Below are 20,000 nucleotides of genomic sequence, written 5' to 3' on the forward strand. Positions count from 1 at the left end.
AAGAGGGAGTGGTCAAACAAGACGGCAGAAATTAATGGGGTGGAAGAATGAATATAAGATGTTTTTAAAAGTGCATTTAAATCAAGAAAGTGTTGAAATTTATTCGAAGTCAAAAAAAATTAAATTGAAATTCATGAAAAGTTGAAAAGTAAATAATTGTTTAAAAAATGAAATGAATTCTGATGAATCATTGGTAGTAGAGCTCGAAATTGAATCCCTCGTGAATCTCGTAATCCATCAATGTGATATGATCCTTGTAAATGGTGTACCACTTTTTCAACACGATCTTTTCCCATCTGAAATTTAATTGATTTTTTTTTATTAAACAATAAAAAATGTATATTTCATCACCAAGAATGGCGGTCGAAATTTATGATCAAATTACAAAAAAATCAATTATTTAATAAAACACAGGGCTGGGAGGCAAGTTTTTTTTTGCAAAGTCGGAAATTTTTCGTTTTGCAATTGTTGTAAATTTTTAAATTTTTATTATAAATTCTGCAAAATTAAATGCACTATTTTAATGTCCTAGAACTATTTTGACATGCAAGTAAAATCTATGAAAATGTTATTAATGTTTTTTCTCATGTAAAATATCTTGGAAAACTTTGGGCAAATCGGCAAATTGCCGTTTTTCAAATTTTCAATTTGTTTCTAATATATAAAACATACGAAAATAACATATGCGAATAGCCGCATGAGATGGCAAAACACAGAAAAATTGTATTTTAAAACGCGATTTCCTAGCTCGAGATCATTTTAATAACGACTTTTTGTGCCATTTTTGATTTTTTTTAGTTTTTAAGTTCTTTTTTTCCTTTCAAACGTTTTAACTTCTAACTTCTAAAGTCTATAAAAAAGCTAAATTCTTTTTTTTTCAATATAATTGATTTTCAAGTTTAAGAATTCAGAAAAAAAGATTGTGGGATCATCAGTCAATTTCAAAAAGATTATCAAATTCAAAAAGGTAATTTTCAAATCTCACCGTGTTCCAGTTTGTGCAGCGATCAACTTCTTCAAATCTCCAATTGTATCTGATGGATTGCACTTGATTCGTACTTTTTTTCCGAGTCGATCGTTTACTGTGATTTCAATCATTTTTCCTGAAAGGTCAAACAATTATGTATAATTTAAAATATTCACAAATTTCTTAAGAAAATACATGTATTTTGCAAGAAAGCAATGAAAATTCGGTATAGAAAAACATTAATGCAATTGCGCAATAAATAAATATAACTATTTCGAATGTACGTAAAAACACACAACTCGACGCGCAAATGCAGACTTGCAATGTAATCAGTAAACTTAAAGGCGCATGCACCAATTATTTTTCAAGAACTCAATTCTCGCGGCGAGACTCAACCCTTTGAAACTTAAAATTAAAACTTACTTTTTTTATTTGAGCGTATTTAAAAACGAACTTTTTTAAACATAAACTGCTTAAATTTTGCTATTTTTTCCAAAAATTAATCTCGGAATTATAAAAAAGCGCAAGTATGGTAAAATCTGCAGTTTTTGAACATAGCGTTTCACACTTGCGAAAAACCTCTTCTGAATACGTTTATTGATTAATTCGTAGAGAAAGAATAATTTCCAGTTTATAATCAGCTCTATAAAACCTTTATTCGACGAAATACTTTGACGTATAAGCTTTTTCTTTGTAAATAGTATACAATACGTCGTCACAGAAAAAAAAGTGACGACTATAATTTTTTAATTGAAAATGGAGAATTCTACAGAATTGGTTAGAAATTGATGGGAGAGGGATATCACATCATAAAAGTAAGGGGCGGGACTTAGCGAAAGTTGGAATGATCAGAATTGTCAGAGATTAAAGAAAACGAAAAGTTTAGGCAGCGAACTGTCCGTGAAGTTTCTTCTGGAGAGTCAAGTTATGATGGAGCTCTGGCTTGATGTCGCAAACGAGTTGAAGGAGACGGACAATGACCTGAAATTAACGGATTTTATTGAGATATTATGCAACTTTCGAGAGTGTGAGCCAAAAATGTGTATGTGCCGTTTTACAATAACTATATTTTAATTTGGTGACAAATATAGAAATTCAATAAAATTATTTTAGAACATTTTATTTAAATTCGAGAAATTTTTTTTGAAAGTTCTCCAGTAAATATTTTGCAAAGTGCAAAAGATTTCCCAAAGTTGTGTGGAAATTTGTTCAAACTCACAGCTTGCTTGTTTCCAGCCACAGATTGCTTCATTCCACTGATTTGATCCTCAGTATCACGACGAATCTTGCTCTCAATATCTTCTTTGGTTCCCAAGTATTGTTGTTCAAATGCCTTGAACTCTGCCTCGCGTTGCTGAATAATTAGTTTTTTAAAATTTAAATTAAAATCAATATTTATTACCTGCTTGTACTTCTCCACCTCAGCTTGAGCCTCTTGCTTGGCCTGCTTCGTTCTCTGCAACTTTCTCTTACGAGCTTCGTTGATCTTCTCAGCGGCACGTTTCTCAGCGGCCAAAAGTTGCTGAATTCCCTGGGTTTGTGAGGCCATTTTAAGGTTTTCGGTACTGAAAATGATTTAATTATTTTCACAGGATTTCGTGATTATTCTTAAGATGTACATATAATAATTGGAAAAGAACCGAGTCAGCACAAGACAAGAAAAATCAATAAATTTTGAGAATTTATGCATAAAATTATAAGAAAAATGAATAAATACGAATAGAACTGAAACTAAAATATTGAAATAAAAATAACACATAAATTTTACATGAAAGATGGGCGATTTTTGAGGCAAATATCAAAGGGAAGTTTAGAAAGGGACTAAACCCGTTGAAAAAAGCGATTCTTGAGTAGAATATCACAGGAAGATGTGGAAAATGTGTGTAAATGATTTGAGATACTTCAGACAACTGTATATGATGACGATTTGACGACCGATAGCACACTCGGAACCTGCAAAGGGCGAAAATCAGTTGGCAAAAAGAGTCAGATTGTGGTCTTTGTTCAGAGATGTGCAAACACCGTCTCATTCAGAATTGCGGACAGGGCAAAATAGTTGACGCGCAAAGTTTTTATGCAATAGCCTCTTTCGATAAACTTTTCGCCAAAAATAAGGTGCCCGTTCTCGACATGCCAAATTTTTATTACATGCGTGTCCCTTTAAAGAGTACTGTAATTGCAGTTTTTCGTTTTTTTTTCTGTTAAAATTCATGGTTTTTGTCGATTTGCGCCAGTTAAAAAATTTTTATTAAAAAATATCAAAAATTCCGAAGCAAAGATAACTTAAAATTACAGTACTCTTTAAAGGCGCACACCTTTTTGCAGTTAACAAAATTTTGTCGTGTCGAGACCAGGTACCGTACTTTTGGGGTCACAAAAATAACAAAATTTCGCGTCTGAGTAATAATGGCATGGATTTTAATGACACGAAGTCCTCGTGAAAAATAAGAAAAATTAGTTAACTATAAGTTTTAGGAAATAAAATTTACCTTAAAAATAACAGCATCATTACTTCCTTCAAATATTGCTTCAATACTTAAATTAGCTCCTCCAACATCATATACAGCAGCATGAGTTATTTTCCATTTCATTTCAAGTTTTGCCTCATCATCAATACCGATAGTTTGTTTTCGAACTGGACGATCAATCCACATTTGGTGACGATTCTCGGGAGCCACCAAATGAATTCCGTCGACAGGTTCACGTACTTTTGAAGACAATTTTATCGACACCGAGACCGGGCGGCGTTGAAGATCTTTGTTTTGAATTAGAAGAGTAATTGGGAGTTCGCAAATATGAGAAGCTGAGAAATTGTGGGAAATTTCTTTGGCGGTTGTTTCACATGAGATCCGGAGTGAAGATAATACTGAAAACATTAAGTTTTTTAAAGGAATTTTGAATAAAAAATTAGGGTTTTAGAAAAAAAAAGAATAAAAATTGAGTGTTATGTTCAAAAAACGTATCAGAGGCCATAACTGTTCACCGTCGAAGTGCCACATGATGAGAATCAACTGACTCGGCTACCGTAACCCGATGCTACAATACCTCATCAGAGTTCTCAAGTGATTGCTCAACGACTCGCAGAGCAAGGATGGTATTTCTTCATTTACGTTCACTTGGAATTGAACCATAGAGTCTACAAGTCCTAGTCAAATGTTTAACCTATTGATCTATTCGGACAGATGGAAGGGTTATTAGAGAGATGGTCAAAATGGGTGAAGATGTCCTAATTTATTGATTGCCTTTAAGAATATGTATGGGACAATCATAGGTCATAAAAAAAATTTTGCAGCGTTTTGACGAAATACTCTTTTTTTTTTGTTGAAAATGTGAGAGAAAAAGCGAAAAATTCAGTTTTTTTTCGAAAAATCCTTTTTTGAAAAAAAGTGTGAAATCTGAAAATATGAGTTTTTTTTAGTTAGCGACAGGCCAACAAAATTTTTCGCTTTGTTTCTCACTTTTTTCTTGAAAATGTAACTGCTTAAAATAGCTATTTTTTAAAGACATTTTTTTGTTTTCGACAATAGAAAAATACAAGACAATTATTACTTAAAAGTTCTGCGCGGTTACGGTATTGAACAAATATGTTTAACAATGGAATTATGAATTTCGAATTTCGAGAGTCAAAAACTCGAGTAAATCGTTTTTTAGTTCTGAATTTTTAGGAATGTAAAAGGTTTTTTTTTTCAATTCAATAAATATTTTAGTTTTAAAAGTTTTCAGGTTTTCAATTGATAAAAATAAAATAAAACTGTACCTGAATCATCCTTTTTCAAAGTTTTAAGTTTTACAAATGGATCATCGATAAATGATTCGCCAATAAATGATGTTACCAATCCCTCATTGTTGACAATATTTGCTTTCCATAAAATTCCAATTTTCTCTGCGATTTTTGATGCAAATTCATCATCCATTGTCGAATGAATCTCTGCAGGACATGGCCATTTCGGAGGTGTCACTGAAGTTGTTGTCGTGAGCCATGATTCTTTAATTGTTTCACCTTGAGACAATGGTACAAGTCGTGCGACGATAGTATCAGTTTGTTCTGATTCAATTTCAACTCGTCGATTTACAGATGGCAGAACTGTGGTAGAACAATCATTTTTAATTCCCGTAGACGCTTCGTTTCTATCAGTTCGAATACGGAGAATTTCAACACGAGAAAGAGCTGCTTGACTAACAGCTACGCAGTTTTTGAGGTGAATAGAGAAAGATTTTGTGTCTAAATCTAGAATCTCTGCGGTCAAAGCAATAAGCCTTCTTCTTTCTCCATCAATAACTCGTCGCCATTGTCTCATTGTTCCATTGGAACTTCGATACGCAATTAGGATAACTGTATTTGATTGTTTTGGAGCAACTGTTGAGCCAGTAGGTTCGTCAGAGCTTCGAACATCGAAAAATATTCTTTTCTTCTCGCCAATCTTGAGAAATGAGTCTGTGGAGCTTGTAGACCCTTCTTCAAATCGGAACGTTGCAACTTTTGCATTATTAGCTGCCAAGTTCATTTTAAATTGTTGATGGTGCTCATTCTCGTCAATACTTCCAGCCGCAACGCGATCAAATGCATTCGTGGCAAGACACATTGACATCACATTTTCGTGCCCAATATTTTCGATTTCCAATTGATAACGTTGTGCTTGATCACAGTATGACCATTGGTGAGGGGATTTGATAACTCGAAACTCAACAAGTGGCCATGGTTTTTGAGCAACTGTGGCGCTGAGACGTTCGTCGTTTGTGTAGATTTTAGATTTTTGCTGAAAATATTAATGATTAAGGGGTTATCTAGGTATATTTTTCAAAAATAACTCACCTGCTTTGCAGTTTTATTCAATCTTTTTCCTCGACATTTCAGTGGTACTCTTGCTTCTACATCTTTCTGATCCACTGCCAATTGAAACAACAACCCATCAACTCGAAACTTTAAACATCCAACTCTTGGGAACACATACAATTCAATAGTTTTTGTCTCCTCGGGATCCAATTGAAGATGCTCAAGAGCTCCGAGTTCTGGTATGCTCTTCTCTGAACCTTCTATTCCACTTTGATTATGAATATCTGATACGGAAAGTCGGAGATTTTGGAGATGAATTGGTATTTTCAAAGGATTCGTTAAGTCCACCATAACACGAAATCTCTCTCCGGCAGGTGTTTCTCGAATCTTCTGATTGTCTGAATGCTCATCACTAACTAGCTGCATTCCACGATATGGTGCACTTGCTCCGAACAATGCATGGTGTGCAGCCCGTTCTACAGTAATCCATCCATCTGAACTAACACTTTGATGCTCATTCTCATCAATTTCATTCCAAAGTGGGCGTTCTCCATAGATTGCTTTCACCGTTTCCATTTCAACTTTAGGTATATCAGTGAGCATTTCAACAGGCTCATTTCGATGTGGAAAATATATATCCAAAGCATTGACGATAGTTCGAAGGCGTTCTGTTTGAAGTGAAGGTGAGAGTTTAGGGCACACAGCTACCAGACGTCGAATGCATTCGGAAGCGATATCTGTGGTCATTACACCGGCTTTTTGTCCTTCTTCAAGTAATCTTACTGCCAGATGTTCATCAAGTACTCCCCAATGCTTTTTATCAAAAGCTGGAAGAGCTAGACGATAGCAATCTGAAAATGTTAAAAGTTGTTTTAAGAATTGCAATTGAATGATTTTTTGATATTTTGTTAAAGTACACAATTTGAAAACTCTAGATATTAATATAATTTTACGCACCAAATGATAATGCTGGAATAGCAGCATTTGAAAATCGATTGGCTGCAAGAACTCGATGAAAAGACGCCTTCCTCCCCATTCCAGCTTTTTCAAATTGTTCAGCAGCAAGCGTTTGTGCCACAGCAACCAAATGATCTCCTTCGATTGAGCTGACTTTTGCAAGATTCAAAGCTGCTTCTTTATGTAGTCCAAGATCAGAGTAAATGTCAGCAATGTTGAAAGCACAACGGAGTATGGACGGGTATCTTCTGAATCTTTTAGCAATTGTAAATATTCAATATCAGAGAATTTAACTCACTTTGCATGCTCAATCAGTAGCGAAACAGGTGTTTCCAGATATTTGATCATAAATTGATTCGCATTTAATTGTGGTTGTGCACTATGCAAAGCCACACAGCACATTTCTAGAGCAACAGCGTGAGCAGCCATTGCTTTATCCGCTTCTAAATCCCGCTTCAATCCACGATACTGTTCAAAAGCGGAATTCGGGAATCCGAACATGAGAAGAAGATCCGCAAGTCGTCGTGTCTGCATTTCAGAACTATCCCATGCATATGTGATCGGAGTTGCCATATTGCTCAAAGCAGTTCCACTTCCAAACCATCTTTTCATACTCGTAAACGATTTTCCTATTCCTTTTTTCTGACCAGCCGTCTCGTACAGAAATCGCATCTCCTTTTCTACATATGGAATCTGAAAAACGCAACTTTTTCAAAGCTACTCGACGTTTTTCCTATACAATATCATTTTAAAGAAGATTGAGAAGTTTTCAGTTTTTTAGAACCTATTTTAGATGATTATTCTAAAATTATCAGATTAATAAATACTTACCAAACAAACATCTAAAAACTTTGAAAGAATTGCCTGAACGGCCTTCGCGTCTGCCAGCGATGCGAGTTTTTTGCTCGATTTCCACACAACTGTACTGTTTGGATGACTATTCGGTGAAACACTTCCAACAGCTGGCATAGTTGAAGATATTGTGGCAACTGATGAGGTTGGAGACGAGGGTGATTGTTGATTGGATGCTCCATTCGGTCCTGGAGCTATCGCATCTGTCGAATGCTGATGTGCTTCTTCAAGTCCTTTCTCCAATACATCATTGAACTCATCGATCTCATCCCAAACTCCTTTCATTTCAGCACTTTCTGAAAAGCCGAAAAAAAAGCTATTTTCTCTTCGTTAATTTTGGTTCTTACCACTATCTGAATCAAGTTGCAACATTTGACAATTATCATTTCCATATGTTGCACACATTTGAGCCAGAAGCTCATCTCTTCTCTCTGTACTGCTGCGCGGACTTCTTGAGTCATGAAGAAGGATATAGTGACGAGGAGTTTTCGCATGTGGGGCAGCCCATTTTGGAGTAGAACAATGTCCAGGGATCATCAGTGTCGACGTGGTATTCTAAATCAAAAATGAAAATTCACACTTTAAAGTCGGAATCTTACATAAAGCGTTTGTTGTGTCTGAATCATTTTGCTGAACTCTCCAAGTGGATTTTCGTCTTCAGTAGAAACTACAAAAATGCAAGCGAGGTAATGACCGAACGACTCGTGTTCTGAAGGCTCAGAGCATCGAGCAAGTACATCACGAAATAATTTAATAGATTGAGAGACGTCCGTACATGTTTTCAAGGCCTGAAATGTGAATAATTATAAATCAAGTACCTGTTTTTTCTTGTTAATGAAAATTTACCTGAATAAGTACATATGGCAATACTGAAAGTGTAAGAAGATGCCCGTCACTCGAAATATCACGAATATCTAATCGAATCCTCTGTGAAGCTTTCAAATTATCGATTGGTTCGCGAACTTGGCACTCGTGTGATGTGAATGGGAAGATAAAATGAGAAAGTGACTTGAATCCACGATTATGAGCATGTTTTTGACTGCATTCAGATGATATTAATGCGATCAAAGGACTCGGAGACACTGATGACATTCAGATTGAGCCACTCTGAAGTCTGAAAATTTATAGACAAAATTCTAGCAAGAAACAAGTTATTCGTAATATCAGTCTGTCAAAGTTTGGAGCAACTGTGAGCACATCGGTATATCGCAGTTATCTCACATGTCAGCCAGAGATATGGTAATGTCTAGGAAACATCTGGAACTCAACAATAACAAAAACTATTTCAGGATAATATTTCAAAAAAACGAGGACAACGTTTATTTTAAATTTATTTACAATAGTGTACATTCATATGTGTTTGTGGACGATTTCAAACATTTTATGGAAAGTTTTTGTGAAACATTCCATATTTAAAATTGGAAACGTTACATCATTCTGACGGGATAAAACAAAGTTTCTGGAAACCTGCAATTCGAGTAGATGGGGATCACAATACTAAACTCAACGTTTTGGGAATCTGATAATAAGGACCAAAGACGGTTTTCAAAAGTTAAGACCAAGATAATTAATATTAAACTCTTTGCTGCTGTCTTGCAAGATCCTCTGAGCTGACCATATTGGGGCATTGCACTGAACACCTTTCGTAGACAATTCGAGACATTTCATGAGTCATCCGGATTATGCGGAAAATGAATGTTGGAACACCTGAAAGAATATTTGTGTGTTCAGTTCTTGATAGATCTTCTACTTAGTATATTGAACTCGAAACTAATCAGTTTTACTAGATTTTGAGAATCTTTACCATCTTGATTCGGAATTATTCCAATTGCTGCAGGAATGTCATATGTTGGTCCACGCACCGCATATGAATACCCTTCTTCGTCTACTTCTCTCCAAATAATTGAACAAATGCTGAAAATTCAACTCATTATCATATTAATACTTTATCGGAGAATCTTCGTACTCAGTCATATTTTTCCAGCAGACGCCAAGCACTTGTCTCACAATTGTATCCAAATCAATTATTGGCGAAGTTATATGCAATCGTTCCAGGGATCTCCTGCCCTCTTTCCATTCCTGAATCATTTTGGCAATGCAATTGGATGTAATGAATTCACTGTGTAAACGAATATTGTGTGCAGATAAAGAATAAAGTTGATGATCTTGAATGTTGCTGACCAGGGACCAAAGGATCACACTGCGGGCGTACTTGAACTTGTCAATGTCAAATACTGCAGTTTCCATTCCTCCGTGGTCATTTGCCAACAATGATATATCTTGTCCTTTGTTTTTTGGAGCTGTCAATGCTTTTGTTACTAAACGATAGTCGTTTGTTCTGATGTTAAAACTTCGGACGGCGATATTTGTTTTTACTTCAGCCATTCCTTCTTCCCAGATGCTTGATAATCCTTCGAAACATGGCTGAAAATTAATTGAATTTTTGTTAGCTGATACTACAGCTGATAAGCCATGGTTTAAACCAATCTATCTCTACCACAACTTACAATTTCGATGACAATACTCTTAATTTTTGAGAATCTCCAAATACGTAAAAACGCTCGCATAGCTTCTGCAGTATGATCGGGGCATTCAGTTTGACGTCTGAACATTTATTAAGACTTTGAATTTTCTCTTTTAATTTGAAGTTTTGAACAAAGAATACTCACAGTGAGGTTCCTCGAAACTCCACCATTCTGCTCACAACTCTTCCAATCTCATTTTTCCATTTCATTATCAGAATAGTTTTCTGAAAATAACTGGGTTGAATAAACAAAGTAATTCAATTAAAACTAACAGCTGTAGAGGGAAGCTCCGTAATTCCGAGTTCGTGAAGCTTATTTGGAAGAGTTGAGCATATCTGAGAGTTTTCCCAGCTGACCAACATCATGTTTTGTTTATCCTGCAAACGGATTTTTTCTTTATCTAACTGATTTGATGGAAATTTGAGCAAAATGATTTCGCAACACTTACTGGGAATGGTAGTCGAGTGAGAATATTTCTGCGTATTTCTCGTGGCAAGTGCTTCCATCCAGCCTCTTCTTCTATAATTTGGCAATTTCAGATTTATCTTCATTATTAAGCATTAACTAACCCTCGAAATCCATTATTTCTTCCAGTGCCATTTTGAGTAGAATGGAACAGCGGAAAGAGAAGAAAATCGGCAGAAAAAACGGGAACCTCACGCCCAGAGGCAAGAGACCCAGAGATGTAAAGAGAGGCCGTTTGAGAAAGAATATCAATGGCGCAGGTCGATCAGAGACATGAAAATAACACAATATAAAATGAGGATGCACAGAAAAGACGTGGAGGATAGAAAATGAAGTTGGAGAGAATGGACGATTTGAAAATCAATTTTTTGAGAGTACTGTGCGAGTATTATGACGTCAATTTCTGGAAAGGGCAGAGTACATTAGTTTTTAGAAAGCATGAACAACATCACGGAGAACATTAACTAAAGTCACCATTAAAAAAACAAAATTGGAAATAGAAATTCCGAATTCGTTTGAACATTTATAATGAACACTCGTTGTACTAATTGGAGGCAGGATTAAACACATTTAGATTGTCACACGGGGCCTAAAGCGTTTTTATATTCTTAAAGTAATCTCTTAATGTATAAAAAAGAGACATTTCCCTTAAATTGGAAAGTTAAGGAGTGTCACAATAGGAAACAACTGGAAAACAATTGAGAAAATCTAAACTTTAGAACTTAATTCCATTTTTTCTATCTCAATTCCGTAACTTTCAAAAAATCATAATACGCTTTACGAGGGAATGTTAAATAATGAAATATTTTAGAATTTCAGTGATTATTATAAACTATTTAATACCAACAATACTATCCATATCAATCAGTTAAACAATCGTTTAAAAATTCAAGACAGTGATGACAAAATGATAGAAAATAGTAAAATAGCATATTGCAAAACAATCTGATACAAATTTGACGAAAAGAATCCAAAAATTGTTTAGGAATTTCCTAACCATGCATTGCGTTTGAAACACCGCGCGAAGTTAGATGTGCAGGTTACCGGGTTACTGTAGTACGGGACCCATTAGCTTCGCAGATGCGCGGCCCAAAACATTCATTTCGATTTTGCAGCTTGAAGTTCACGCGCCGTGAGCTGTTTTTCTCATTTCTAAATTTTTTTGCTGCTGATTTTCGACTTTAGTTTTGGTTACGTTTTTGAGCATGAGCACATAGCTTCTGTTAAATATTCTTTTTAATCTTTACCCAATTTTTGTTTAATGACTTATTAAAAGTTACCCTCTTACAGTCAACCTCACTTGCTTCAACCAAATTTACGACTATGTCGGACACCGCAAACGCCGCTGTCGAAATCGGAGAGGAAGCTCTCGAGCAGAAGCTCGAAGAGCTCTCTGTTCAAGATAAGACAACGCCAAGCAACAGCGAAGAGAAGATGCGTAAAAGAGTATGTTACACATTTAAATTAATTTAGTAATTACTTAATTTAGCGTCTGCCGACTGCTGAGCGCATCCGTCTGTGGGAAGAAGAGCAGAAGTCGAAGACAGCCATTACCACCGGACTTCAAGGAAAAGTGAAATGGTATTCTGTTCTCCGTCGCTATGGCTTCATTTCTCGCAACGATGGCGAAAAGGACATCTTTGTTCACCAGACAGCCATTGCCAAGTCAGCCACTGAAAAGTTCTACCTCCGTACCCTCGGGGACGATGAAGAGGTTCTCTTCGATCTCGTCGAGGGAAAGAATGGCCCAGAAGCTGCTAACGTAACAGGACCCAACGGAGACAATGTCATTGGATCGAGGTGAGGGTTTATATTGACCATGGAAGTTTTTAAATCCTATTTTACAGATACCGCCACAAGCTTCTCTCTCGCTTCCGCAAGAACCGCAAGCCCAGAGCTTCTGTCGATGGAGAGGAATCCCAGTCGACCGATGCCAAGCCACAGGAGATGTCGGCGGATGCTGAGAAGAAAAAGCCAAGAAAGCAACGCAAGAACAGAAATCGCAAGTCGAAGGCCCAACAGAAAGGAGCTGGTGATGCCGCTGATTCATCGGCTGTCACTGAATCTTCCGAATCTGCTTCTGACGTTGCTTCTCCAGACTCCAAATCTTGTTCCAAGATCATCACAGAGGAAGCTGGACTTTCCAAGGTTGACCGTTGCGACTCTGCACTTGGAGAAGCCGGCCTAGGAGCCCAGCCAATCGATGCTCAGATTTAAGATCCATTAATGCTTATTTCTCAAATTTGTACCTTTGTACATATACATAGTACACTTTATCATATTCCCAATTTATGCATGCTATTGTAAGTCCCTATCCCTCTTGTTCTTCAATGCCACATTGCCTCAGCTTGTAATGAGAAAACCTCTCAATAAAACCGTTTACCGGTAAATTGAATGTTTATTTCATAACAATGACTCATCATATCAGCTTCTCAAATCTTATCAGTGAGATATCTCTGATGAAAATAGGTCACCAATTCTTATTCGGCATATTGATTAGTTTCGTACAATGATTCGCATAGGACGACTGTTTTTATTCTGTTCTTTTATTTTGCACATTGCGGCAGAAAGGTGAACGAATCATGAGCAATAGTGAGAAATACAATTTCGTCTATTCAGATGTCCGCCTGTTTTCGGTGAGTATGAGTGCCCAGTTGGATTTACTTGTGAAGAGAAGCAATGCTTTGGTAGGAACAAATCCCCATCTACATTCTGTTCATTCGAGGTTTTCAAGTTTTGATGAATATTTTCAAAACGTTTAGTTTAGGTAGAATGTCGAGAGGGATTCGTTTGTTCTGAAGGAAAATGTTATCCAATCACTTCAGTGAAATGCAATCGGTACAGTTAATTTCTGAATAAGGAATGATAACAACTTGTCAGAGCAAATAAAACACAATTTTCAGACACGTATTGGTAGCTGAAGGTTCAGCTCGAAGCATAGTCTCCGATTGTGGAAAACATGGAAAATGCGTCAACGGGCAGTGCATTTTGAATAGTGGGTATTTTTATAAATTAGTTTTAAAAACTAGTTTTCTCGTACATATTACAGGAACACGAAATTCTGAGAATGCGTATTGCGCAACATATTTGACGCGCAAAATATCTCGTAGCGAAAACTACAGTAATGCTTCAAATGACTACTGTAGCGCTGGTGTCGATTTACGGAAAAGGGCAAAAAAGAGGCCCCACGAAAAGGGGAGCAGAACGAAAAGGGGATCTGCAAAAAGGGGAGATACGAAAAGGGGAGCAACGAAAAGGGGAGCTGGCACTGTGCCAAACGCACAAAACGCAATTTTCTCACGCAACGCGCGTTGATTTTTGAAATTTTCTTCTAGAAGATACGCTTAACAACACGCGACGCGTAACATCGGAGCATCGTTGTATCGTTTTCTTCGAGAAAAATAGCGTTTGGCACAGTGCCAGCTCCCCTTTTCGTTGCTCCCCTTTTCGTATCTCCCCTTTTCGCAGATCCCCTTTTTGCAGATCCCCTTTTTGCAGATCCCCTTTTCGTTCTGCTCCCCTTTTCGTGGGGCCTCGCAAAAAAATAAAATGGAATATCACTATCACTATACGAAAATAAATTTATTTCGACAACCGAGCCCGTAAATCAACAAAAGCGCTACAGTAGTATTTTAAAACGTTACTGTAGTTTTCGCTACAAGATATTTTGGGCGTCAAATATGTTGCTCAGTATGCATTCTCAGAATTTCGTGTTCCCATAATAGTTCAACAGCCGAGTTTGTAAATTTGTCAGATTTCGAAAGGAAGAAATGCTTGAATGCTCTATCGAGATATTCTCCAATAAAATTAATTTTTGAATAATTCAGGATGCCAAGGAGTTTCGTGTGACGAAGGATCAATGTGTCGTGATGGAAAGTGTGAAAAAGTTCTCGAGACTTTCTGTATTGGTCACGCGGATTGTGGTCCAAATATGTTGTGTCAGCAAAATAAATGTCAACTCAAGTATGAAATTAAATTCATAACAAAATTAAACCTATGTTTTCAGACCTCAAGAGCCATTATGTAACTGTCAGCCACATGAAATTTGTCATCACGGACAATGTTATCCGAATACCCGTAATACTTTTGATGCCTATCTAGCAAATAAAAAAAGTTATTTCCAGAGTGCACATCAATTTACTGTGAACCGGGAACCTATTGTGTAGAGGGTCAATGTTTGAGTGGTAAGCTTGAAATTATCGGAATAGTGTGCATTTCAAAAAGGAACGTTTCAGCCGTCGGTAAAACGTGCCAAGATGATACGTGTCATGGTGGTACTGTATGCGTCAATAGCGTCTGCGTGATGAATCCATGCCCGGGAAGATGTCCACATGATCAGGATTGTCGTCTCGGAGAGTGTAGAATAATGGAAGGAATTCCATGTATTGGAGAATGCAAGCATCCATTTGTTTGCATAGATGGACGTTGCAGACGAAACGGTAAAGACGATTGTTAAGAAAAAAGTTATATCCTATTTTTCAGATTGCGCTCGGAAAGTATGCCAACTTGGTGAATCCTGTGAAGGTGGTAACTGTGCTCGAGTTGCTGGTCGTTTTTGTACTTTGGCGATTCGAGACTGCGGAGAACAGTTCACATGTCAAGAGAATAAATGCGTGGATCAGATGACTGCCTTGAAGGGATAATTGTTTTTGAAATTTAAAAGCTGACTTATAACATTCCCATAGTAATCGCTTTACAATGAAAAATGTAATTATGAAATTTTTTAAATTGATATAGAGATTTTAGAAAAATAAAATATTTATTCGTAATTTGAAAAAGATTTAACAATTTTTTTTTTGAAAATTTCTGACAAAAAACAACAATTTTAAATAAGCAACAAAAAAAACAACATAACTTTTTATAATCTAAATAAAATCTTTACCTAACCTTCTATCGATTCGCTTTAAAATTTCCTGATTAAAAGCATGAATCCGTAACTGTGCAGCACGTGCTTTTGGATTCTTCTCGTCAGCTCCTCTCGTATTTCTCACAGGGATCGCCACTTTCATCGCCTTCTTCCAATCGCCGTGGATATTAACCTGGCGTAGAATTTCAGCCACGGCAAGAAGAGTCAAAAATTTAGATCCAGACTTGAAATCCACATATCGATCAATTGGAAGTTTTCGGGCAAATACTCCTGCAGATTGTGATGCTTCAAGCGATGCATGCTTTGGGATTCCTGGTTCTGGTACACGATCCACGATTCCTCCGATTACATAAATTTTATCATCATCCACAGATTCTAATTCTTCTGTAGCATCCGGTGATAGATAAATGACATTTTTGGAGTGATTCTGAAAACCTCAAGTATTAGAAATACTTCCTAATACAAGAAACATTTCCAATCAAAATTTCACATTACATAAATGAAATTATTACCTCGTATGTTTCTAATCCATTTTCAGTGACAATAGGATTAAAAACGTGTGATTTCCGAATGCTTTGTAATTTTGACTTCTCCAAATCTTGAATACTCGAATTTTTACTATCATAATTTACAAAATGAAGGCGAAATGGATCGGGGTTTCGTCGATTTTCGGTGATGAGGTACTGTAGTTGAAGTGCAGTTAATCCACGTCCCCGTGGACTGAGCCGGCTCAGAAATTGACAGTCAACGGCTAGAATCGGACGATTTTCGAGAAGATATGCTTCGTACAATCTTTTCATTTGATAATATTCTTCTGAAATATAGTTTTTTAAACTAAAAAAGGAGATATATTCAGAGATTTACAATAAATATTTTGATAAACCTAACCTGAGACTGAATTTGGAAAATGTAGCATATAAGAGGGCACACGACTTCCGACGTTTTGTTCTGATATTTTTCTGAAATTCACTTTTTCGAGCTTTTTCCTAGCATCTTCTTCTTCCAATTTCTCTTTTCGAAACAGAAACATTGCTTCATCAAATCTTGATTTTCGACTTTTCAATTCAAGAAAAGTTTTCCATTCGGAATCTGAGATTTTTTTTGGAAAGCGAACAGAAAGTCTTGAGAATAGAAAAAGTTCTTCGAGTATTCGATCGATTCTCTTATTTTCTTCTTCTGAAAGATTTTCTCGAAATTCTGAACTTGGTTCATGTGATGACGTAATCATTGGAGGACGCCAAACAACTGGAGATACAGTTTTCTGTGGAATATTCAAAAGGCGTCGAAAATTCCATTGTAATAATTGAAATTTATTTGAGAGTTGTTCCATCTGAAAAATTAATTTTTGGAATTGTAAAAGTGATTGATTCTGAAAGAAATACTGAAAAGTTCATAACTTCAGATAGAAATCCGGGAGAACTTAGCGGTTAAATTTAAAAAACTAAAAAATTTGAATTATTAACAAAACGATTTATGGTAGACATTATGAGTTGATCGTAGGTAACGGAAATGAGAATGTTAAACTTTTCGAAATTATTATTGAAATTAATCAATTCTGATTGTTGACGGTGGAAGCGAATGTCTTCGATATGGAATATTGTATCGGGAGCAGTAAAGACGATCAAGATTCGGGAAAACTGAGAGTTTGGCATTTTGTGGTGTGGTTACAGCGAGCTGAAAAAAATGTATTGTTTAATTTCATTTTTATATTTTTCGAATGAACAAATTGGTTGTCTTATTTAATAAAATCAACATTTTTTGTATAAACTCTCGCTTTTTGGTACATTTCTTCACAATAAAAAAGGCAATATTTTGATGACTCTTTCTTACAATCGTATTAATGGCAGGTGGAGACTTCTCAAAAACGTCCGGAAAACATGCGTTGCACAGCTTGCAAATGATTTTGAGAAGAGTTTCAGTTCTGAATCAATGCGTCAGTAATAATTATTAAAATATTCTTACTTACAGCAAAGAGACAGTCAACTTTTGACGTTTTTCAGGCAATGAAGTCATCGATCCGTGTCTATTCAAATGATTTTCAAAATCATCGACAAAATTGGTTTTGAAATCAGTGCATTGTCGACACGAGAATCGTTTGAGATGTGGATTTTCCTTATCGAAATGTTCCATAACATGATCTCGAACAGCCATTACAAGTTGTGTGATCGGTGAAATATTTCGAATATTTTTCGAGCACCTTTTACAAGTAATTCCATTAGCAATCAACTCGTTCTGAAATTTTTTTTTACATTTCTTTGCATTCGAAGCGTTATTATTTCAGTGTTGAATATTCACCTTTGCAGTAAACTCGGCACTCATAGAAGTACTTGGAACTGAAGCAGGTGCAGCTCTTGCTGGTGTTGAAGGAGTGGTTGGGACGGAAATAGCACGCTCCATTGTTTTCTTTAAAATAAAAACTTCAAACATTGTTTTCAATAAATACTTACAGCAAGAATACTGAACTGTTCGATTGTTTTCTTTGTGAATTGCTCAAATTGCTCAGTAGTTGCATAGTTTTGTGGAGGAGTTTCTGGGATTTTGACTTGAACTGAACATTTCGAATAATTTCTTTCGTCTTGAATTTCTTTATCAAGACAAATAAAATCATCGTGAAGAATTGGAGTTGGTTCGTCGATTATGTAGAGAAACTCGAACCCTTCTTGTTGCTAAATATTTTTTATTAAAACAGTTTTTTTCAAAATAATTACCATTTCAATCACTTTCTCCTGTGCTAATCTTGCATCATCAAAGTAAATAGTCCCATTGGAATAAAACTCGCCGATTTCAACGTCTGATTCGTATTTTTGTGGGAAATTCTGAAATATTAATTTAGGGCAGAAATAATGCATTAATATGTTACCTTAAACTTTTCGAAGAGTCGCAAATCTTGTTCAATACTAAGCTTTTGCTTGAAAAACAAGGAAAGCATAGTTTTTCGTTGGAAAGGAGCAGTAATTCAAAAGAGTGGAAACAATGAAAACAAAAAAATGTTTGCACTATTCAGAACTACGGTAGATTGCGTTCTGTGTATAGTGCATCACGTCCCAAACAACTGATTCAACGAGCAACCATCATGATTTGTTTTTGTGTTTTTTGTTCACACCGTTTTCTTCCATTTTTTTTCGCAAAGCTCGCTCACATTCATGAAATTGTGTAATTCAATTAGTTTTAAATATTTACGTTTTATTAAAATAAATTATAGTCAGTATTTAGCATTTTAAGATAGAAAAACGTGATTAATTTTTTAAGGTTTTAAACTATACAAGGTTTTAAACTATTCGATAGTTAACGTATATATATATTTTTTTTCTCACTAATCGAACAAAATTCTACGTCTAAAGAAAAGGCGAAACAAGTCAGCTAGTGCGTCTGCGTCTTCCTCTCTCTCTCTACACGTGATACTCCTCTCTCATAGAACAACGGCTCGCGGAGCTTTCTTGGACCCACATATACGAATCATATTGACCTTTGTGAACTTTAAATACGTTAATAACACCAACGTTATTTTTCTATAAGAGTTTGCTCATTAAAAGTACAAAACGTAGTTGTAATCCCATAAAAAACATTGTTAGTATTAAATTTCTCTCCACCCTCAACTACATACCCAAGTAATGACAATTGTGTCCCGATGTATTTAGATTATAACATTTAAACCCCATGGGGGCACTGTTTTGCATAGTAGAAATGTTCATTGAGGCACTCAAGAACCGGTCAGTTTGAAGGTCTTTTGGTTTTTTGATGTGAATTAAAATCTATTACAAGCGATCCCTTTTCAAGTTCACCGATTGTTTGATGGCTCAAGATTTCTTTATGAAAATAAATTTGCTGTTTTGCAGCAATTTTGTTCTTGCATTTTTATTCTTGAGAAACAACAGATAGACTTTTGGAACAAAACGTCTCAAAAATTGTATGATCTTTAAAAGTTTCCCACGTTTTAATACATATGTTTCCAACTTTTTATTCTCAGAAAGAAGACTTAAATCAATGACCATCCTTAAAACAAATATTTATTATTGGAACTGTATAGTTTTTGGGTATTTGTTCGATAGAAAAAGAACAAAAGAGACCAAAATGTCCACTTGAGATTCTTAAGAAAGTTTTAGTTTTCTTTTATCATTTTTTTTTCATTTTTCTGAACAAAAAAAGCAGAATGACAGCAAGGTGTGAAACATTTGATTTGTTAAGATAAGAAATGTAATTCTGAACTGACAATGTTGCGAGTGGTGTTCAAAATTACATTTCGAACCAAATAGGCCGGTTTTTTAAAAAGCAATATTTTCTAGCTCTGAAACGGATTACACTATTTGATTTTCAAGTTTTTGTACTTTGCAAATAGTGACCTTTAAAGATTGAAAAACTGATAAAAACGAGTAATTAGTCTGGCAGTTTACAGCTAACACTTCATATATTCCCCTGTCCAAAGTTAGTTTGAAATTTTTTTTTCTTTTGAACTATTTACTTTCTAGTTTTTATTAATTATAAGAGATTAAATATAAAACGGTTCTATTTTTCAATTTTTCTCATTTTCATCTCATCTGTCTAATTTGATAAGATACTTCATTTGTCTCATCAAAAATCGTCATTTTTTACAAG

General features: G+C 35.6%; 8 protein-coding genes and 1 non-coding gene across 10 annotated transcripts; 2 read left to right on the forward strand and 7 right to left on the reverse strand.

Annotated features, from left to right (window-relative positions):
- Positions 1-87: 87 nt before the first annotated feature.
- On the reverse strand, positions 88-1,103 carry ubl-5 (Ubiquitin-like protein 5). The gene is made up of 2 exons (NM_059239.6): positions 986-1,103; positions 88-296 (listed from the first exon to the last, which is right to left on the reverse strand). The coding sequence occupies exons 1-2, from the start codon at positions 1,096-1,098 to the stop codon at positions 188-190; spliced, it is 222 nt and encodes a 73-aa protein (NP_491640.1). The 5' UTR covers positions 1,099-1,103; the 3' UTR covers positions 88-187.
- Positions 1,104-1,602: 499 nt separating this feature from the next.
- On the reverse strand, positions 1,603-2,532 carry vha-10 (putative V-type proton ATPase subunit G). The gene is made up of 3 exons (NM_059240.7): positions 2,370-2,532; positions 2,187-2,321; positions 1,603-1,948 (listed from the first exon to the last, which is right to left on the reverse strand). Exons 1-3 carry the CDS (start codon positions 2,514-2,516, stop codon positions 1,850-1,852), a joined length of 381 nt encoding a protein of 126 aa, NP_491641.1. The 5' UTR covers positions 2,517-2,532; the 3' UTR covers positions 1,603-1,849.
- Positions 2,533-2,635: 103 nt separating this feature from the next.
- On the reverse strand, positions 2,636-8,664 carry trpp-8 (Trafficking protein particle complex subunit 8). Of its 2 annotated transcripts, none has more exons than NM_059242.6 (10): positions 8,397-8,664; positions 8,150-8,338; positions 7,898-8,105; positions 7,530-7,846; positions 6,997-7,391; positions 6,699-6,946; positions 5,781-6,592; positions 4,725-5,724; positions 3,457-3,833; positions 2,636-2,920 (listed from the first exon to the last, which is right to left on the reverse strand). In NM_059242.6, exons 1-10 carry the CDS (start codon positions 8,640-8,642, stop codon positions 2,870-2,872), a joined length of 3,843 nt encoding a protein of 1,280 aa, NP_491643.2. In that variant the 5' UTR covers positions 8,643-8,664; the 3' UTR covers positions 2,636-2,869. The 2 variants fall into 2 exon arrangements, with proteins under 2 accessions (NP_491643.2, NP_491642.2); NM_059241.7 differs by having other exon boundaries at positions 2,637-2,920; positions 6,699-6,952.
- On the reverse strand, positions 3,925-4,079 carry F46F11.12. The gene has a single exon (NR_003383.1). It is a non-coding gene; the product is annotated as a small nucleolar RNA F46F11.12 (small nucleolar RNA).
- Positions 8,665-8,859: 195 nt separating the features above from the next.
- Positions 8,860-10,813, reverse strand: xrep-4 (F-box domain-containing protein). Its single transcript, NM_059243.10, has 8 exons — positions 10,645-10,813; positions 10,524-10,594; positions 10,348-10,452; positions 10,220-10,299; positions 10,058-10,154; positions 9,517-9,974; positions 9,355-9,464; positions 8,860-9,257 (listed from the first exon to the last, which is right to left on the reverse strand). Exons 1-8 carry the CDS (start codon positions 10,673-10,675, stop codon positions 9,124-9,126), a joined length of 1,086 nt encoding a protein of 361 aa, NP_491644.2. The 5' UTR covers positions 10,676-10,813; the 3' UTR covers positions 8,860-9,123.
- A 1,017-nt stretch (positions 10,814-11,830) lies between these two features.
- Positions 11,831-12,930, forward strand: cey-2 (CSD domain-containing protein). The gene is made up of 3 exons (NM_059244.8): positions 11,831-11,986; positions 12,030-12,340; positions 12,388-12,930. Exons 1-3 carry the CDS (start codon positions 11,864-11,866, stop codon positions 12,755-12,757), a joined length of 804 nt encoding a protein of 267 aa, NP_491645.1. The 5' UTR covers positions 11,831-11,863; the 3' UTR covers positions 12,758-12,930.
- A 110-nt stretch (positions 12,931-13,040) lies between these two features.
- On the forward strand, positions 13,041-15,303 carry F46F11.7 (Tenascin). The gene is made up of 9 exons (NM_059245.8): positions 13,041-13,111; positions 13,160-13,265; positions 13,308-13,378; positions 13,444-13,535; positions 14,368-14,503; positions 14,547-14,617; positions 14,665-14,724; positions 14,776-14,979; positions 15,023-15,303. Exons 1-9 carry the CDS (start codon positions 13,050-13,052, stop codon positions 15,181-15,183), a joined length of 963 nt encoding a protein of 320 aa, NP_491646.3. The 5' UTR covers positions 13,041-13,049; the 3' UTR covers positions 15,184-15,303.
- On the reverse strand, positions 15,289-16,737 carry trmt-10C.1 (RNA (guanine-9-)-methyltransferase domain-containing protein 1; the record flags this gene model as incomplete). The annotated part of the gene is made up of 3 exons (NM_059246.5): positions 15,289-15,834; positions 15,920-16,221; positions 16,296-16,737. The coding sequence occupies 3 exons, from the start codon at positions 16,735-16,737 to the stop codon at positions 15,406-15,408; spliced, it is 1,173 nt and encodes a 390-aa protein (NP_491647.3). The 3' UTR covers positions 15,289-15,405.
- A 125-nt stretch (positions 16,738-16,862) lies between these two features.
- On the reverse strand, positions 16,863-18,550 carry F46F11.8 (C2H2-type domain-containing protein). The gene is made up of 7 exons (NM_059247.7): positions 18,268-18,550; positions 18,116-18,223; positions 17,855-18,073; positions 17,703-17,810; positions 17,374-17,639; positions 17,238-17,328; positions 16,863-17,081 (listed from the first exon to the last, which is right to left on the reverse strand). Exons 1-7 carry the CDS (start codon positions 18,334-18,336, stop codon positions 16,953-16,955), a joined length of 990 nt encoding a protein of 329 aa, NP_491648.1. The 5' UTR covers positions 18,337-18,550; the 3' UTR covers positions 16,863-16,952.
- Between the last annotated feature and the right edge of the window lie 1,450 nt (positions 18,551-20,000).

The sequence above is a fragment of the Caenorhabditis elegans genome, chromosome I, assembly GCF_000002985.6.
Source record: "Caenorhabditis elegans chromosome I".
Taxonomy (NCBI): Eukaryota; Metazoa; Nematoda; class Chromadorea; order Rhabditida; family Rhabditidae; genus Caenorhabditis; species Caenorhabditis elegans.

Excerpts from the sequence above, each read along its gene's own strand:
- ubl-5 (NM_059239.6), bottom strand. The coding sequence starts at position 1,098 with ATGATTGAAATCACAGTAAACGATCGACTCGGAAAAAAAGTACGAATC. Across the intron at positions 297-985 it reads GCTGCACAAACTGGAACACG|ATGGGAAAAGATCGTGTTGA; the intron begins GTGAGATTTGAA and ends ATTAAATTTCAG.
- vha-10 (NM_059240.7), bottom strand. The coding sequence starts at position 2,516 with ATGGCCTCACAAACCCAGGGAATTCAGCAACTTTTGGCCGCTGAGAAA. Across the intron at positions 2,322-2,369 it reads AGGTGGAGAAGTACAAGCAG|CAACGCGAGGCAGAGTTCAA; the intron begins GTAATAAATATT and ends CTAATTATTCAG. Across the intron at positions 1,949-2,186 it reads TGGCTGGAAACAAGCAAGCT|GTCATTGTCCGTCTCCTTCA; the intron begins GTGAGTTTGAAC and ends CGTTAATTTCAG.
- trpp-8 (NM_059241.7), bottom strand. The coding sequence starts at position 8,642 with ATGTCATCAGTGTCTCCGAGTCCTTTGATCGCATTAATATCATCTGAA. Across the intron at positions 7,392-7,529 it reads AGTTTTTAGATGTTTGTTTG|ATTCCATATGTAGAAAAGGA; the intron begins GTAAGTATTTAT and ends TGCGTTTTTCAG. Across the intron at positions 2,921-3,456 it reads ATGATGCTGTTATTTTTAAG|GTTCCGAGTGTGCTATCGGT; the intron begins GTAAATTTTATT and ends CGCCCTTTGCAG.
- xrep-4 (NM_059243.10), bottom strand. The coding sequence starts at position 10,675 with ATGGCACTGGAAGAAATAATGGATTTCGAGG. Across the intron at positions 10,595-10,644 it reads AGAAATAATGGATTTCGAGG|AAGAAGAGGCTGGATGGAAG; the intron begins GTTAGTTAATGC and ends GCCAAATTATAG. Across the intron at positions 9,258-9,354 it reads AATAATTCCGAATCAAGATG|GTGTTCCAACATTCATTTTC; the intron begins GTAAAGATTCTC and ends ATATTCTTTCAG.
- cey-2 (NM_059244.8), top strand. The coding sequence starts at position 11,864 with ATGTCGGACACCGCAAACGCCGCTGTCGAAATCGGAGAGGAAGCTCTC. Across the intron at positions 11,987-12,029 it reads AAGAGAAGATGCGTAAAAGA|CGTCTGCCGACTGCTGAGCG; the intron begins GTATGTTACACA and ends TACTTAATTTAG. Across the intron at positions 12,341-12,387 it reads GACAATGTCATTGGATCGAG|ATACCGCCACAAGCTTCTCT; the intron begins GTGAGGGTTTAT and ends CCTATTTTACAG.
- F46F11.7 (NM_059245.8), top strand. The coding sequence starts at position 13,050 with ATGATTCGCATAGGACGACTGTTTTTATTCTGTTCTTTTATTTTGCAC. Across the intron at positions 13,536-14,367 it reads CGGGCAGTGCATTTTGAATA|GATGCCAAGGAGTTTCGTGT; the intron begins GTGGGTATTTTT and ends TGAATAATTCAG. Across the intron at positions 14,618-14,664 it reads ACAATGTTATCCGAATACCC|AGTGCACATCAATTTACTGT; the intron begins GTAATACTTTTG and ends AGTTATTTCCAG.
- F46F11.8 (NM_059247.7), bottom strand. The coding sequence starts at position 18,336 with ATGCTTTCCTTGTTTTTCAAGCAAAAGCTTAGTATTGAACAAGATTTG. Across the intron at positions 17,329-17,373 it reads AAGTTGACTGTCTCTTTGCT|AACTGAAACTCTTCTCAAAA; the intron begins GTAAGTAAGAAT and ends GCATTGATTCAG. Across the intron at positions 17,082-17,237 it reads CACCTGCCATTAATACGATT|CTCGCTGTAACCACACCACA; the intron begins GTAAGAAAGAGT and ends CATTTTTTTCAG.